General features: G+C 40.5%; 1 protein-coding gene across 4 annotated transcripts in view; it reads right to left on the reverse strand.

Moving 5' to 3' along the window:
• Positions 1 to 14,659, reverse strand: part of CAMKK1 (calcium/calmodulin dependent protein kinase kinase 1) — a 293,477-nt gene that overhangs the window by 166,262 nt on the left and 112,556 nt on the right. For all 4 annotated transcript variants that reach the window (XM_075194965.1, XM_075194968.1, XM_075194966.1 and 1 more), the window contains exon 3: positions 835 to 882. In XM_075194965.1, coding sequence (XP_075051066.1) covers positions 835 to 882 — 48 coding nt within the window. The remainder of the gene's footprint in view (positions 1 to 834; positions 883 to 14,659) is intronic.

Genomic DNA, 14,659 nt, shown 5'->3' on the forward strand with positions numbered 1-14,659 from the left:
ACAATGCAGATTTGTGTCTTGTGACCTTTCACTTTTGTTTATATAAAATAGAACAGGATAAGGTCACTAACAAAACATGAATTCATTCTTCTTTGCATTTTTTGTCAGTGTCATAAACAAAATTAATTGGAAATATACTTGTACCTATAATTAAAATAAAATATTGTGTAGTTTTAAATACATGTCAGGCCTTTTAATGTATTTAGTGCTGCTAGGGTTCCTGACATTTTTTGTTTTTATAATAAACTGTTTTTCAACATTGAGAAACTTGACATCAACTTGTCAACTTGGCCTGAGGAAGACGCAGACAACTGTTCTATAAGTAATGGTAGATTATAGTAAAACATGTTTACATTACACACAATTTCTAATTTCTTAATTTTCCCTGGATAATATTTTTAGCCATAGTTCTATTGTAAATTATAAACATGTGCCTCTAATCTGTATGTGAAGACATTTGCAGAATATAGTACAGTACAGTCCGTAGGACAACTGGAAAGATCGGGAGAATAGGACACACAGTATGCAAAGAAAAATAATAAAGTGCCTCTCGATCATTGGCCAGGGTAAAGCCGCAGTGGATAAGAAGCAAATAATATTACACTTGAACAGATCTTCAGAGAGGAGCAGGATAAGGCTAGTTGGGTTCCTATACCCATGATGTTTATTAAAGCAAACTAAATCTGAACTCAATTGGTGGACAAGCAAAAGTTGATATTGATTTTTGAATGTTGTCACTACATATCTATGTCTGACAGGATGTTGACATGAATTCTATTTCGGTCTTGTTTAGGACCAATCAAATTATGTAGACATCATTTACTGTGAACTTACTTTGCCAATTTCACTTTGCAGTTTGTACTGGTTCAGCTGCACACAATCCTTTAAAAAGAAAAAGGAAAAACAATTAGCAATGGCAAATGTTGTTGCATTATTACTTGAAACTGTTAAAAACTGTAAAACAATTAGCTTTTGTTTCACAAAGGAATGCTTCAGACTAGCGATTTAGAAAGATGTGAACAGTTGAGAAGACAGAGTCTGGCAGCAATTGGTGTGGACGCTACACTTGTTTTGCAAAACCTACTGTTTCCAGAATACGTTGAATGACAGTGTACAAATGTGCCGGTCACCATGAATTTACATAAAATATAAATTCTGGCATTTACTGTCTAATAACAGTAGCTCCAGTATGTAAATAAGATGGAAGAGACAGGTTCAGAAACATTCTAGTGTGTTAAAAATAAAGTTCCCTGTCAATTCAGGAAGATGACAGAAAAAGTAATGGCATCAGCTATTTTCTATTCTATTTCTAACAGACAATGAACTATATAGATTTCTATTTGAACATATATTTTATATTTGTGTATTATAAGGAAGACATGTCATGTACACAGTGCACATCAATGAGCAATCAGCCACACCTAAACCTGTATTTGTATGAAAAAGGAAAGCTGAGGTATGTCCCCCACACATGGCCTTATTTTTGGGGCAGATATTACCACACACACACAGAGCTGGGACACAGTGCTGTTCCCTCTATGAGGCATGACACTATCCTAGGGATGACAGAAACTATATTTTCGCCTCCTGGTCACCATCTTCCATGACCGTCTGGTCACTGGCTGTTAACTTATATCAGAAATAGGAAAACAATAAGAATTCCTTTTTCCTGCCCTGCTGCCCTCACAGTATCAGTCACCGTGTTCGCTCCTGCAGTGAGCAACTTGTGCACCAAAGCAATAGGGTAGAGCGGCAGAGTACAAGTGTCATGTCAGCCAGGGGATGGAAGGCAACTGATCCTACAGATGTCGGAAGGACTTAAGTCCTTTGTAATGGAATGGGAATGTAATTTTGAGAAAGTCTTGACCTTGCAAGACGAAACGTGTCAGCTGGAAGCTACAGGACGCTAAGTTCCAGATTTTCTTCTAACATTACGGTCCAGGCGGAACTAAAACTTTCCTTCCTTGCTCCATAACCGGACGTGTAAGCAGGTTGCACTAACCAGTGGTCCCTGGGGACGCTACAGATGATATGTCTGCAATCTTTGTGCATGCACGTCCAGCTTTACATCTCTCCAGAGGGTTTGCTTCTATTTGACACCAGTAAGAAGTATCTTTACCTTATATAACATTGGGATTGTCCATAATTATCCTTTCATTCCACTCCTTAGTAAAATAAAGTCTGAAAAACCTAATCTGGATTGTTACAACACTAAGGACCTTGTTTTCTCCATTGAACTTTACAAGTGGGATCTGTTACTGAGCATATATCATCAAGTGGGGACACCATTTTCCTAAATGAGTGCGATATGGGATTCTTTAGATTACATTTGTAGTAAGGTTCTCTATGGACTGTGTTGGATATATTTGAACTTATAATGCTGGAACCCTGTCTGGAGCTTTTTTACATGTTATAGTACATTCCATATACATACAGTATTATGTGTTTAGTAATATTTTTTATATATCTTGTGGGTTAATTAAATACATGTTTTTAATATAGAGACCTTCCTTTATTATTTATTATTATTTACTAATATGAAATCTATATGTGAGTTTCCACATTTTTGATGATCTATTAATCTGTACAACGCTGTTCTTTTTCTTTTGTATCTGTGTTTTTGTGAATAGGGTGTGCAATAGGCCCAAAAAACTAGCTTCAGTGGGATTGTTTAGTCGCTTCATTTACATCAGGAGTTGATATTTATACAATATGTTAGAACTTATTATTTCCCGACACAGTCTTAACATTTTATTCCTTATTTCTATTGCCTATAAATCTTTAATCTCTTCATTAGCACCGGAGGTTTTTTTGCCTTAGAAAATACAACTTTTTTTGCCTCTCTTTAATAGCGCTGCAGAAGAAAGTAAGGTTAAATTATATTTTTTTACTAAGTTCTTAGAAGTTACAGGGCAAGTTTGTTGTCTATGAATTGTTTAACTTTGAACAAAAAGAAAGTAACAATCTTTTAACACCCAAATCCACAACAAATTGGCCTGATCGTTTTATAGAATAAGACATATGACACAAAAACGAACATCAACAACTAATATTCTAAATAGAAAAAAAAGCATTCCTGAGCTGACCTAGACATAAGATTGTAAAACAGCTATATATAGTGGCAGAAGTATAGGGGATATGGCTGCTACAGAGCCTGTAGGTGAAGGGGAGCCCAGCAATACCATGTTTCCCCACCTGCTCAGCTGCCCCTGCAATACCCCTGAGGCCCTCTCTTTTGAGAGCAGAGCGAGAGTTTCTTCTGCCAGTTTGGTGCATGCCACAGGCATGGGGGCCGGGGAGGCTAGAGCGACATCAATGGGTCCCTACCCAAATTTTGTTAAGGAGCCAAGCGATGCACTGTACCTCCCTTGACTACATGCTTACAATTGGTATGTGATAAAAAATGTCAGAGGACATAGGAGTTCAACACAGGCTGGAAAAAATATATCTGAAGAAAAATTGTTATAAATCATCATCATTTGCAATAATATTTTCATTAAAATCTACAAGAAGAAATTATCTTGATGAACTCTTGGAATATATGAAATTGCAATTTCCTACAAAATATTTAGCCTGGTAAGTTTTGTTTAAATGCAATAATCATATATTTTTTAACTTATGCATGTTTAATAACCACAACATGATGTGACTACCCAAGCAAAAGCATTGGAACAAACGTTTTTTGGTTAACGACTATTACCTTCATTATCATTAATACCCATTTGATACTTTAGAGGAATAAAACATAGATCACTGACTGTGTAGTGACAAGCAGGGACACCATCAGGGTGTACACAAGGTACCAGTGTATGGGGCCCGGAATGACCAGAGGGCCCACCAAATTAGACCAGTGTTCTGTTTTGTTTTTAATTTTCAGTAATCTGTTGATGTTCTCATTTGTTCTAAGTGGGGCCCCAGGTTTAGGTCTGTAAAAGAGTGAGATTTTGTGATTCTAGGACTTCAAGTTTAGCATCCACCTCACCAGGTGCGGATTTAGATTTATTTTTTTTACCCGGGGCGATTTAAGGGGGGGGGGGGGGGGATTTAGTACCCACCCCCTTTTTTGAAAACGCTATGTGCAGGTCTGTTCGGCAGAGACAGGCAGGGAGAGTGTGCTGCCCGGCTGCTCTGATTGTGTTTAAAACACAATCAGAGCGGCCACTGCACATCACTTTGGCGATGTATGTGGGCTCTTTCAAGTCTGGAACCCATCTGGATAGTTACTCCCCTCATCACCACTTTCAAAGAGCATCAAAAATTATATATGGAAGGATTAGTTTGAAAATACAATAGTAGGGCTCCTTTGAGAGCGGTTTTAGCTTCTGGTAGTGTTAACAGATAACTTGGCAGTCACCAAGGCCTAAGGGGTAAGTTTATGTCTTCTAGCTGCCAGGTCCAGATCAGCGAAGCATGGGCAGACCACATTCTGGGGAAAAGCTGGATCTTTGTGGTACCTTGTAATGACCATTTATCAGAAAGGATAAGATCAATACGGGAATAAGAATTATGCACTGAAGAGATGTATGTATAATCTCTCAAGGGCCTATAGGGTCAGGGTTAAGGTGAAAATGCTGCAATGTGGATCTGTCTAATTTGGGATCTGCTACTAATATTAAAGTCTCCCAGGATGATCAGGCTACCCTCTTTATGTTTATCAATTTCATGAAATATATCTCATAATAACGGTATCAGTCAGAAATAGGGGCATATATAAAAATAGTTATTTTGTAGGGATCCCTTAAAGGCCGAAATGGGAGTCTCTTGCCACGCAACAATTTCAGCGTGGTACGATTACATTTTACCCAGGCCCGGGCCAGGCCCTCGCGTGCTGATTTATAATTTTTCATTTTTTAAAAAATTTTTCTATTTGGCGTTTTATTTTTTAACTTATTTTTCTCCGCGGGGGGGGGGGGGGTTGGGATTCCGTTGTTGGTAGGGGGAGCTGGTGCTCCATTCACACTGACTGTCGGGCATGACGTCATCAAGTCATGCCCGGCAGTCAGTGAGGAGCTCCAGACAAGACGAGAAGACAGAAGAGAAGACAGAAGAGAAGACAGAAGAGAAGACAGAAGAGAAGACAGAAGAGAAGACAAAAGAGAAGACAAAAGAGAAGACAAAAGAGAAGACAAAAGAGAAGACAAAAGAGAAGACAAAAGAGAAGACAAAAGAGAAGACAAAAGAGAAGTGAAGAAAAGAAGGAAGGTAAGTAAAGAAGCAGAGAGGCAAGGGGAGGGAAACAGAAAGGGACAGTGCTATAAAGAAGAGGGAGTAAAAAAAACAGGGGAGAGACGTAGAGAGTAAAAAAAAAAAGAAAAAAAAAAAGGGAAAGAACCACTAATTAAAAAAAAAGGGGAGAGAAGCACTGATTAAAAAAAAAAAAAGGGGAGAGGCACAGAGTGAAAAAGAAGGGGGGAAAGCAGCATGGAGGGTGCAGTGTGAGCATAAGGGGGCACAGTGTAGTTGTGATGAAGGGGCACAGTATTGTGTGTGTGATGGCACAGGGGGCTTGTTGCAATATAATGGGCGCTATTTTGTTTGTAGGGTGATGGTGGGGCAATTTAATAGTGGGGACTATTAATTTAAGATGGGGAGGTTTGGGGGCTATTGAATATGGGGGTGAGTTTAGGGAGAATGAGGTCTATTTATTAAATGTGACTATGAGTTATTTAATGGCAGTAATGATTGCGGGAAATAGGTATTGCTGTTTGCAGGAAGGGAATAAGTTTATTTATTAAATGTGAATACTATTATTTTAATGTTGGGGCTGGAGGAAGGTCTAATTATTAATCGTGGGTGCTATTGATTTAACGCCGGGGCTGGCTGTAATTTTCTAAATGTAGCCATTTTTTTTCTCCAAATAGGTCCTTTAACATTCCAGGATCCGGACAAGCCGCAACTAAAGAAAGCCACAGGTGGAGAAAGCTACAGGTGGAGAAAGTGAGAAGAACAGGTAGGAGAGAGCAGCACAGTGTGTGAAATGTTGTGATTCTAGTAGGGACAATACCAATTTTTGGTGAATGTTGTGCCCAATGTAAGGTACAGGCCAAGACTGAACTCTCTGTGTACACACTGCATTGTTTCTATACTACACTGTGGTGCTAGATGTCCTGAAAGTCAGGAGTGCTTGGAGATATGTGATGCTCCGGCGAATTGAGAGCTAGGCGGCGCAAATTTTTTTTGCATGCTCAACTATAAGGGGGGCCCCATGAATTTGTTGTACCGGGGCCCTGAATTACTCTTGGCAGCCCTGTGTGCCAGAGCAACAGTTCCTGTAATCATCTGGTTCAGCAACCTGTTCCCAGTGTTCAGTCAGCTCCTTGTGGATTCTCTGCTTGCTGGTTGTGTACGACCTGGCTTCCTGACCTTATTTGTGGATTTCCCTTTAGTACCATGTATTCCACTCGTCTCGGCAATTAATCTTGGCTTTTCTCCCCGACTCTGACTTCTCTTGGCTCTTTTGTACCTCGCCATCCGATTGTGTACAAGACGTCGGATTTCCTGACGTTTGCTTGGATTCTCCCTCTGTACCGCACTACTTCATTTTCACCGTCTCTGAACGACTGGGTACATTTCCTACCGCAGTCTCTCACTCTCATCACCTCTCTCGCCAGGAGGCTACCCTAGGAAACGCGACCTGCAAGCTTCCAGCAGCTAAGCCTACACCACCTTGCGGAGGTTCTTGGCAGGTTTGAAAAGTGGAAATGTTGCTTATAGCAACCAATCCAATTCTAGCCATCATTTATTTAGTACATTATATGAAATGACAGCTAGATTCTAATTACTTGCTATAGGCAACATCTCCACTTGTTCAAACCTGCAGCTTGATAAATGTACCCCCAGGTGTTTGTTAGACTTCGCACCCTAGGGAAAGCCTGTGTAAATACTAACTGATAAGCCTGCTACTTTTATGGGCATAACGACATGTAGGTCTATTTATGAGAAAATGGGAAGCCTCATCTATATGGAACTTTGTTATAAGCACTTTTGTAATTGTTTGGAAGGATCTACATTTGATGATGGTGGCCGAAGAAAAATCCAGGAAAAGTTGTAGATCTTAAATAATCTCTGAATTTTCTGCTGTTCTGCTTGAAAAGTGAACTTGTTATAGTGTATCACTGGGGATGGCCTCCAATCCTGGTTTAGGGAGCTTATGAATTCGCTCTATGAGCAAATCCTGATACAAGGATGCAGGAAGACGTTTGCAAAACAGAGCTACCGGAAGGGGCGCAACTCTGAGGAGGAGACAGATAGCGGAATTCCACAGATTTTAAAAGTTGGACCATCTGGAATGATCTTCCATATCCGCAAGTTTATGTTTTAGAAAGTATACTTTGTTTTCCAATTGTTTGTGCACGTTGATCAGGTCCTTCTGGAAAGCGACCAATTCTTCCATTTTGTGTGCGATGGGACCGGTTCTGTCACATCTAGTTTAATCTCCAGTACAGATGACCGTATATCAGACACTAATTCAGATTTGGAGACAGCAAGCATTAGTCTTAATCGTGATAGGTCCATCAGGGTCCAAGTGGATAAGAAGGTCCTTGCCACATACCGGTCAACCTTCCTTCTTTACATTATCAGCAGTTGTCTTCCTTTTGGTGTCTGTACATATATAAGGTCCGGTATCTGGAATAGCAGTTTGCGGTTTTAAAAATTGAACTAGTGGAGCAGATTTGCTAGGCGTAGGCTTTTTGGGAGGCATGATGGCCAATATTAACAAAGAAAGTGTGTAGCAGCGCTCTTCCACTATTAGCGATACAATATAAAACGGATCCATTGATAATATAAACCAAATTTACCATACAAACAATTTTAACAGACACCAAACAATGATCAACTTATTCACACCCCTTCTAAAAACAACCACAAACAAATCTATCTATTAGGGATTATTGCATTTGATGTTGAAGAACTTGTGGTCCTAAACAGATATCATTAACTTAATCTAAAACTAAAAGACATTTTGCTAATTCACAAAAGTCTATTGAAATCAATTCAATGAAGTGTTCAAAAAAGAACTTCCGAAATGGCTTATAGTATTATTAAAAATAGACCATCTTGGAGTTCTAAATAGGACAAATGTTGATTAGCCATGCTTCACAGTCATAGGACTCTTATACAAACTTTTAGTTACATTAGGATGGATCTCTCCCAAGGTATTTTTACCACTTAAAGCCTCCGTTAGATGTAATATCCAAGAATATTGAAATGTTCGTATTGAAATATAAAGGCACACAGCCATGCACTATATCACCTGGTCGGTAAGTCCCAATAATAGCTGTCAATTATATGTTGTGTAGCTTTCTGTTTGATATGGGATCCAAAGCCCCAACAGTATCTTATGGGAGATATCCTTTTGCTAGCCAGCGTTGCTCCTAAATGACAGCTAAGTAGCAGCTCGCCAGACAGAACGTCAAGCACAGCCTTATAGGCTGCAGACGCTGTCTGAATAATGTGGCTAGCGCCTCCTTCTCCCAGTCTCTTCTTATGCATATAAAAAGACAAAATCACAATCCTGGCAAAAATGATTTGCTAGATTACTAGCGCTGTAAGTAATGATTTATCAATGATCACAATTCAGCTTATATTATGAGTCCAATACATAATGCTCCAGTAAAAAGACATCAATCTATTAACACAATCATACACTGTTCAGTGCTAGTATGCAATTTCCTCAGAGACATAAACACATATAATTCCACCTCCTCTAACTAGCGTCTCCTCATCAATTAACTACACCACACCTGATTGTCTTTGAGAGGTAATCAATCATGGATTCTATTTTAAAATTTAGAAAAATCCCATTATATTTAGGAGTTCTAAAGTTATTGAAATGTTCATATCTATGAGGGTGAATCCGGACTACGTGGCCGGAATCTATCCTAGCTTGTTAATGGAAAAGAGAAAAAATAGAACATGGTGGAAGAAGATTGTTCGGATAATAATGTTTTCATTTTTTTTTTTTTTTTTTTAACATGTACAAGAATTCTAGAACTGAAAGTGTGCGCGAGGGGCAGAGGAGACCAGAGCTTACTGGATTGGCTGTAGATATACCTGCTATTTGTAACCATAAGATTACGCCATAAGAGATTGCAGTCTGTGAGTAACCAATCCCCCCAGGTGAGGAGGCGAGTTGACCATGCCATATACATAATCTGATACTACTTCTCTTTCCCGACCCCTCCACCCCTGAAACTTATTTTGTGGCATGTTGGCAGCCTAAACACTTCTATATAGTGAAGAAAAGTCACAGTGCATCTCAAACGTCTTAGCTCTGATATCATCTTCTTGCAGGAGACACATTGGAAATTGGGTAGATGACTCTAGCCTTCTTGGATTACTGAATGCATATCAGCTCCATACAAAAATAAATCCAGGGGAGTGGCTGTGTTGTGTGGGAAGGGGGAGCCATACACCGCTTTTAAACATCTACGCTCCTAATGTTAACCAAAAAGTATTTTTCCATTCCATATCCCAACTCATAGCTTCAAAAGAAACACCAAACCTAATAGTAGGGGGCAACTTTAACGTGGTAGATGACCCGATTATGGATAAAAACCCTACACCCAAAACATCAGATCTGACTTGTGGACCCAGATCACTATCCTAAAATCAACACATTGTCTCACAGATCCATGAAGACTGTTAAACCCCTCAGATAAATCCTTCACCTTTCATTCAGGGGTTCATAATTCATTCTCTAGGCTTGACAACATGTTATTGTCAGACTCCCTGATAACAGAGATTATTAAGACTGACATTGGTTCAATATGATATCTGATCATGCCCCTATATCAGTATCGCTCCGCCTCCCCTTGGAGGGGCAAAGGAATTCCACTTGGCGATTCCCATCCTTTTTCTACACATCAGAAAACTTTAAACAGCATTTTAAACACCTTTGGATGGAATATCAAGATAATATCATTGACCACTTTGACAATCCAGTGTTGTTCTGGGAGGCTTCCAAGGAGGAATATAAGAACATATGGCAAACAGGAGAAAGGAAACAAACAAAACCTATTAATCCTTTATACAAACAATGCAAACCCAATATCTCACTAATCCCAATGACACGACATTTGTTACTTATAAAGAAGCGAACCAAACATTAGAAAATTTTCTACTGGTTCAGGCCCAATCGAGAATGAATTACACAAAAAATAGATACTGTAGATAGGGCAACAGAGCGGACAGACTTTTGGACTGGACAGACTCTGCATTACCGCTCACTAAATCTAGAGAAATAGTGGATGCTTTCTTCAAGTACTACCAGACACTGTATATGGCCACGCCACCTAATAATTCTCTTCTAAATGACCTACTACAAGAAGCTAATTTGCCCAAACTATCCCCTGAGCAACATGCTTTATTAAACACTGATATCTCTTCCCAAGAGATCTCAGATACAATCTCAGACCTGAAGCTTCATAAATATAAATCCCCTGGCCCTGATAGATATTCAGGTGAATATTATAAACTCCTAAAAGCATAAATAGTTCCGACCTTGTTGGAACTTTATCGAACTATCCATCACCATCACTATCCATCTTTCAATCAGGCATACACTACTCTAACTCCAAAACCAAATAAGGATCCAATGTTTATGTCCTCATATCGCCCTATCACATTATTAAATTTGTACTTTAAAATCCTCTCTCGCATAACGGCTAAACGCCTCCAAACTATTTTGCCCTCTCTGTTGACCTCCCATCAATTAGGCTTTGTCCATGGACGCCATTCGGTACACAGTATTCGCACTGCAATACACTTAATATCCTCTTCCCAGAGCCCCCATTCTTTCAATATGCTTCTCAGTCTGGATGCCCACAAGGCATTTGATACAGTATCTTGGTCCTTTTTGTCAGCTGTATTGAATAAAGGGAATTTGGAACAGATTTTATAGCAATGATTGAATAGTTCTATGACACCCCATCAACATATTTAATTATCAACACATTATTAGGAGATCCCTTAATGATGACAAGAAATACTCAACAGGGATGCCCGTTGTCCCCACTGTTGTCTAACTTATCATTAGACCTAACGCTGAGAGTAATCCAGCAATGGCCCCAGATGAAGGGCATCTTTGTTGGTACAGAATGTACCAAAATCACACCATTTGCAGACTATAGTCTGCTTCATATTTTAAACCCGGAGACCTGCTTGAGTTCATTAATGGGGAATTTGGATCAGTGTAAGGATTTGAAAAGAATCTTGAAAAATCAACTGTTTTTTCCCTTGGACGGGGTACTGCGAAACCGCCATGGGCTCAACCCCTTTTACTGCAGTGGGCTATTAAATCAATACCATATTTGGGGGTTCGGCTCCCGAGGAACATGGCCACTCTCTACAATCTTAATATTGATAAAACTATAACGGATATGCAAAATGAACTGGAGAGTTGGGACCTACTTAATCTTTCTTATCTGGGCAGGGCAAACCTCTTGAGGATATAATTTCCTCTACAAACATTGCCAGTCTATTTAACAAAAAAAAAAAAAAAAAAGAATGCACATCAAATTAACCATCTATTACGCAAATTTATATGGAAAAAGAAACGTTCTAGGATTAGCCTCATTAAACTCCAACAACTCAAAAAAAATGGTGGTATAAATTTCCCTGATATAGTGCTATATAGCCATGCAGCTCACCTGCGCTATCTGAAGGACTGGCTGATGGATCAGAGTACATAAACTAACCTAGCAGTAGAGAAATTCTTTCCTGATACCCATATAAAGGCCTTCTTTCATTTGCATGACCAGTAATTACCTTTCCATATTCTTGAAAATCCCCTTGTGCTTTCTGTAAGGAAAATTTGGCATATATTACTACAAACGTCACCTTAACCCTTATAAATCTATACAGTTACCATTTGTTAAAAACCCAGAATTCCAAAACGGCATGGTGGCTCACCCCTTCACTGTGTGGGAGAGGTATGGACTACGCACAGTTGGACAGCTTGCTTCACAGTGCTTCTCTTATGCGATATACAGTACAGTGCAAAAGTTTTAGACAAGTGTGGAAAAATGCTGCAAAGTAAGAATGCTTTCAAAAATAGAAGTGTAAATAGTTTATTTTCTTATAAATTAAAATGCAAAGTGAATGAACAGAAGAGAAATCTAAATTAAATCAACATTTGGTGTGACTGCCCTTTGCCTTCAAAACAGCATCAATTCTTCTAGGTACACTTGCACACAGTTTTTGAAGGCACTCTGCAAGTGTTATGACAACCAGTGCGGCATAAACTTATAGAACTGGTAGAAGAGGTCTTCACCTTTAGCAGCCGCCTTTCCCGTAGAGACTGGTTATGCTCACAGGTACTCAGATGCCCTCAGGTCTTAAAATCAAAGTAGTATAAGTTTATACTCACACAGCTGTGTACAGGTACAGAAATGACATATGGACCAGAGGTCTGCAGACTGGACAGAGCACCGGAGTGGGTGTCAGGCATCAGCATGGTCAGGGTCACAGGCAACGGTTCAGAATTCGGGGACAGGCAATGGATCAGGATCACAGGCAATGGATCAAGATCAGGAGACAGGCAATAGGTCAAGGGCACAGGCAAAGGCTCAGAATCCAGGGACAAGCAATAGGTCATACACAGGAAGTCAAATCCAAGGTTCACACCAACAAGAGCGCAGGAGCAGGCTAGGCACAGAGAGACTGAACTATAACCGGCAGGAAGGCTAGGCCCTCCCTGCCTTAAATACCAACACTAACCAATGGCCACAGAGGGGAGTAACAATCAGCCCAGGAGCTGAATAAAAATAAAATGATTGGCGCTATTTGCGCACGCGCCCGGCTGCCCCTAATGCCGGGATGCGGCGCTCACATACAGAGCGTCCCGACCGTTGTCTAGGCAACGGCCGGGGCGAAACAGGAAGTGACATCCCAGTCGTCATGGAGACGGCCGGGACGCTTCCTGCAGGGACGGAGAGTCGCGGTGGCCTGGGGCACCGCCGCGACTCGTGACAGCAGGGAGGTTGTTTCAAACATCTTGGAGAACTAACCACAGATATTCTGTGGATGTAGGCTTGCTCAAATCCTTCTGTCGCTTCATGTAATCCCAAACAGACTCTATGATATTGAGATGAGGGCTCTGGGGGGCCATATCATCACTTCCAGGACTCCTTGTTCTTCTTTGCACTGAAAATAGTTCTTAATTACATTGGCTGAATCTTTGTGGTGGTTGCCCTGCTGCAGAATAAAGTTGGAGCCAATCAGACGTCTTCCTGATGGTATTGCATGATGTATAAGTATATGCCTGCATTTCTCAGCATTGAGAACACCATTAATTAATCCTGACTAAATCCCCAAATCCATTTGCTGAAATGCAGCCCCAAACTTGCATGGAACCTCCACCATGCTTCACTGTTGCCTGCAGACACTCATTATTGTACCGCTACACTATTGGTCCCGAGGTAGAATAGGTTTATACTAGTACACTCTAACCAGATTGGGTGGATGCCTGGGTAAGTCCACATCAATTTACCTTAGAAGCTTAGCTGTTCTCTCTCCTCCATTTGTCATCGTTTCCTACTGCAGCTGAGATAGTGGTCGTTTTGGATCCTGCTAAAGTGTTTGATTCAGTGGAATGGCCGTACCTGTGGGAGGTGTTGTCCCATTTTGGGCCCAAAGATTGTTGTCAATTGGATTAAATTGCTATATTTGCACCCTGTAGTGGGAGTCTTTGTGAATGGCCATCTCTCACACCAGTTGCAGTTGGAAAGGGGCACTAGACAGGGCTGCACATTGTCTCTGGCTTTATTTGTATTGGCATTCAAGCCTCTTGACTTTCTGATTCGTAACAATAGACTACTTAAAAGGTGGATTTACAGGCTGATGACATGCTCTTATTTTTGTCAGACCATGATGCCTCCTGATGGCTCGGTTGAGGGTGATGAACAAATTTACGGGTTTTTTTCTGTGCTAAAAATCCACTGGGATAAATCCAGTGTGCTTGCATTGGAATGGGACTGTTCAACATTGCCTCTGTGCAGTCTCCCTCTAAATTGGACACCCAAAATTAAATATCTAGGCATCTGGGTCACAAATGCCCCCTTAGACTATGTGAAATTAAACATACAGCCCCAAATAGGCCATCTTAAATCCAAGGTCCATGTTTGGAAAAAGCTTCTGCTTTCTGTATCTGGTAGAATAAACTTGATTAAAATGGTTGTACAGCCAAAATTTTTACATGTATTCCAACAATCGCCAATATTTTTCCCAACCTCCGGTTTTCCATGGAATTGATCAGTACTTGGTATCCCTGGTTTGGGGATGGGGAAGAGATAAGGTGAAGCTCCGTTCGCTGTCTAGGTCCTGGCTCTCTGTAGGACTGACACCTGCCAGTTTGAAGTTATATTTTGCCTCCCAGCTAGCACATGTCAAGTTTTGGGTTTCTGGCCCTGACAAGCTTGACCCGCATTGAGAACTGGTGCACCAATTGAATGGTGGCTATACACACCTTGGCAGGCATTGTTCTTGGGTGGGTACACCACTCATGCTTCTCTGTTACCGATACAAGCTATTAAAATCTGGATGGTCTGTAATAAACTGGTAGGGTATGTTGATAATTACCTGTGCACACCTATCTGAGGCATGACTAAGTTGAGAGAATTGGACACAGTAGCAGGGTCTTTGCTCTCGTCTCGCTGGG

The sequence above is a fragment of the Mixophyes fleayi genome, chromosome 2 (genome assembly GCF_038048845.1).
Source record: "Mixophyes fleayi isolate aMixFle1 chromosome 2, aMixFle1.hap1, whole genome shotgun sequence".
In the NCBI taxonomy this organism is placed as follows: Eukaryota; Metazoa; Chordata; class Amphibia; order Anura; family Limnodynastidae; genus Mixophyes; species Mixophyes fleayi.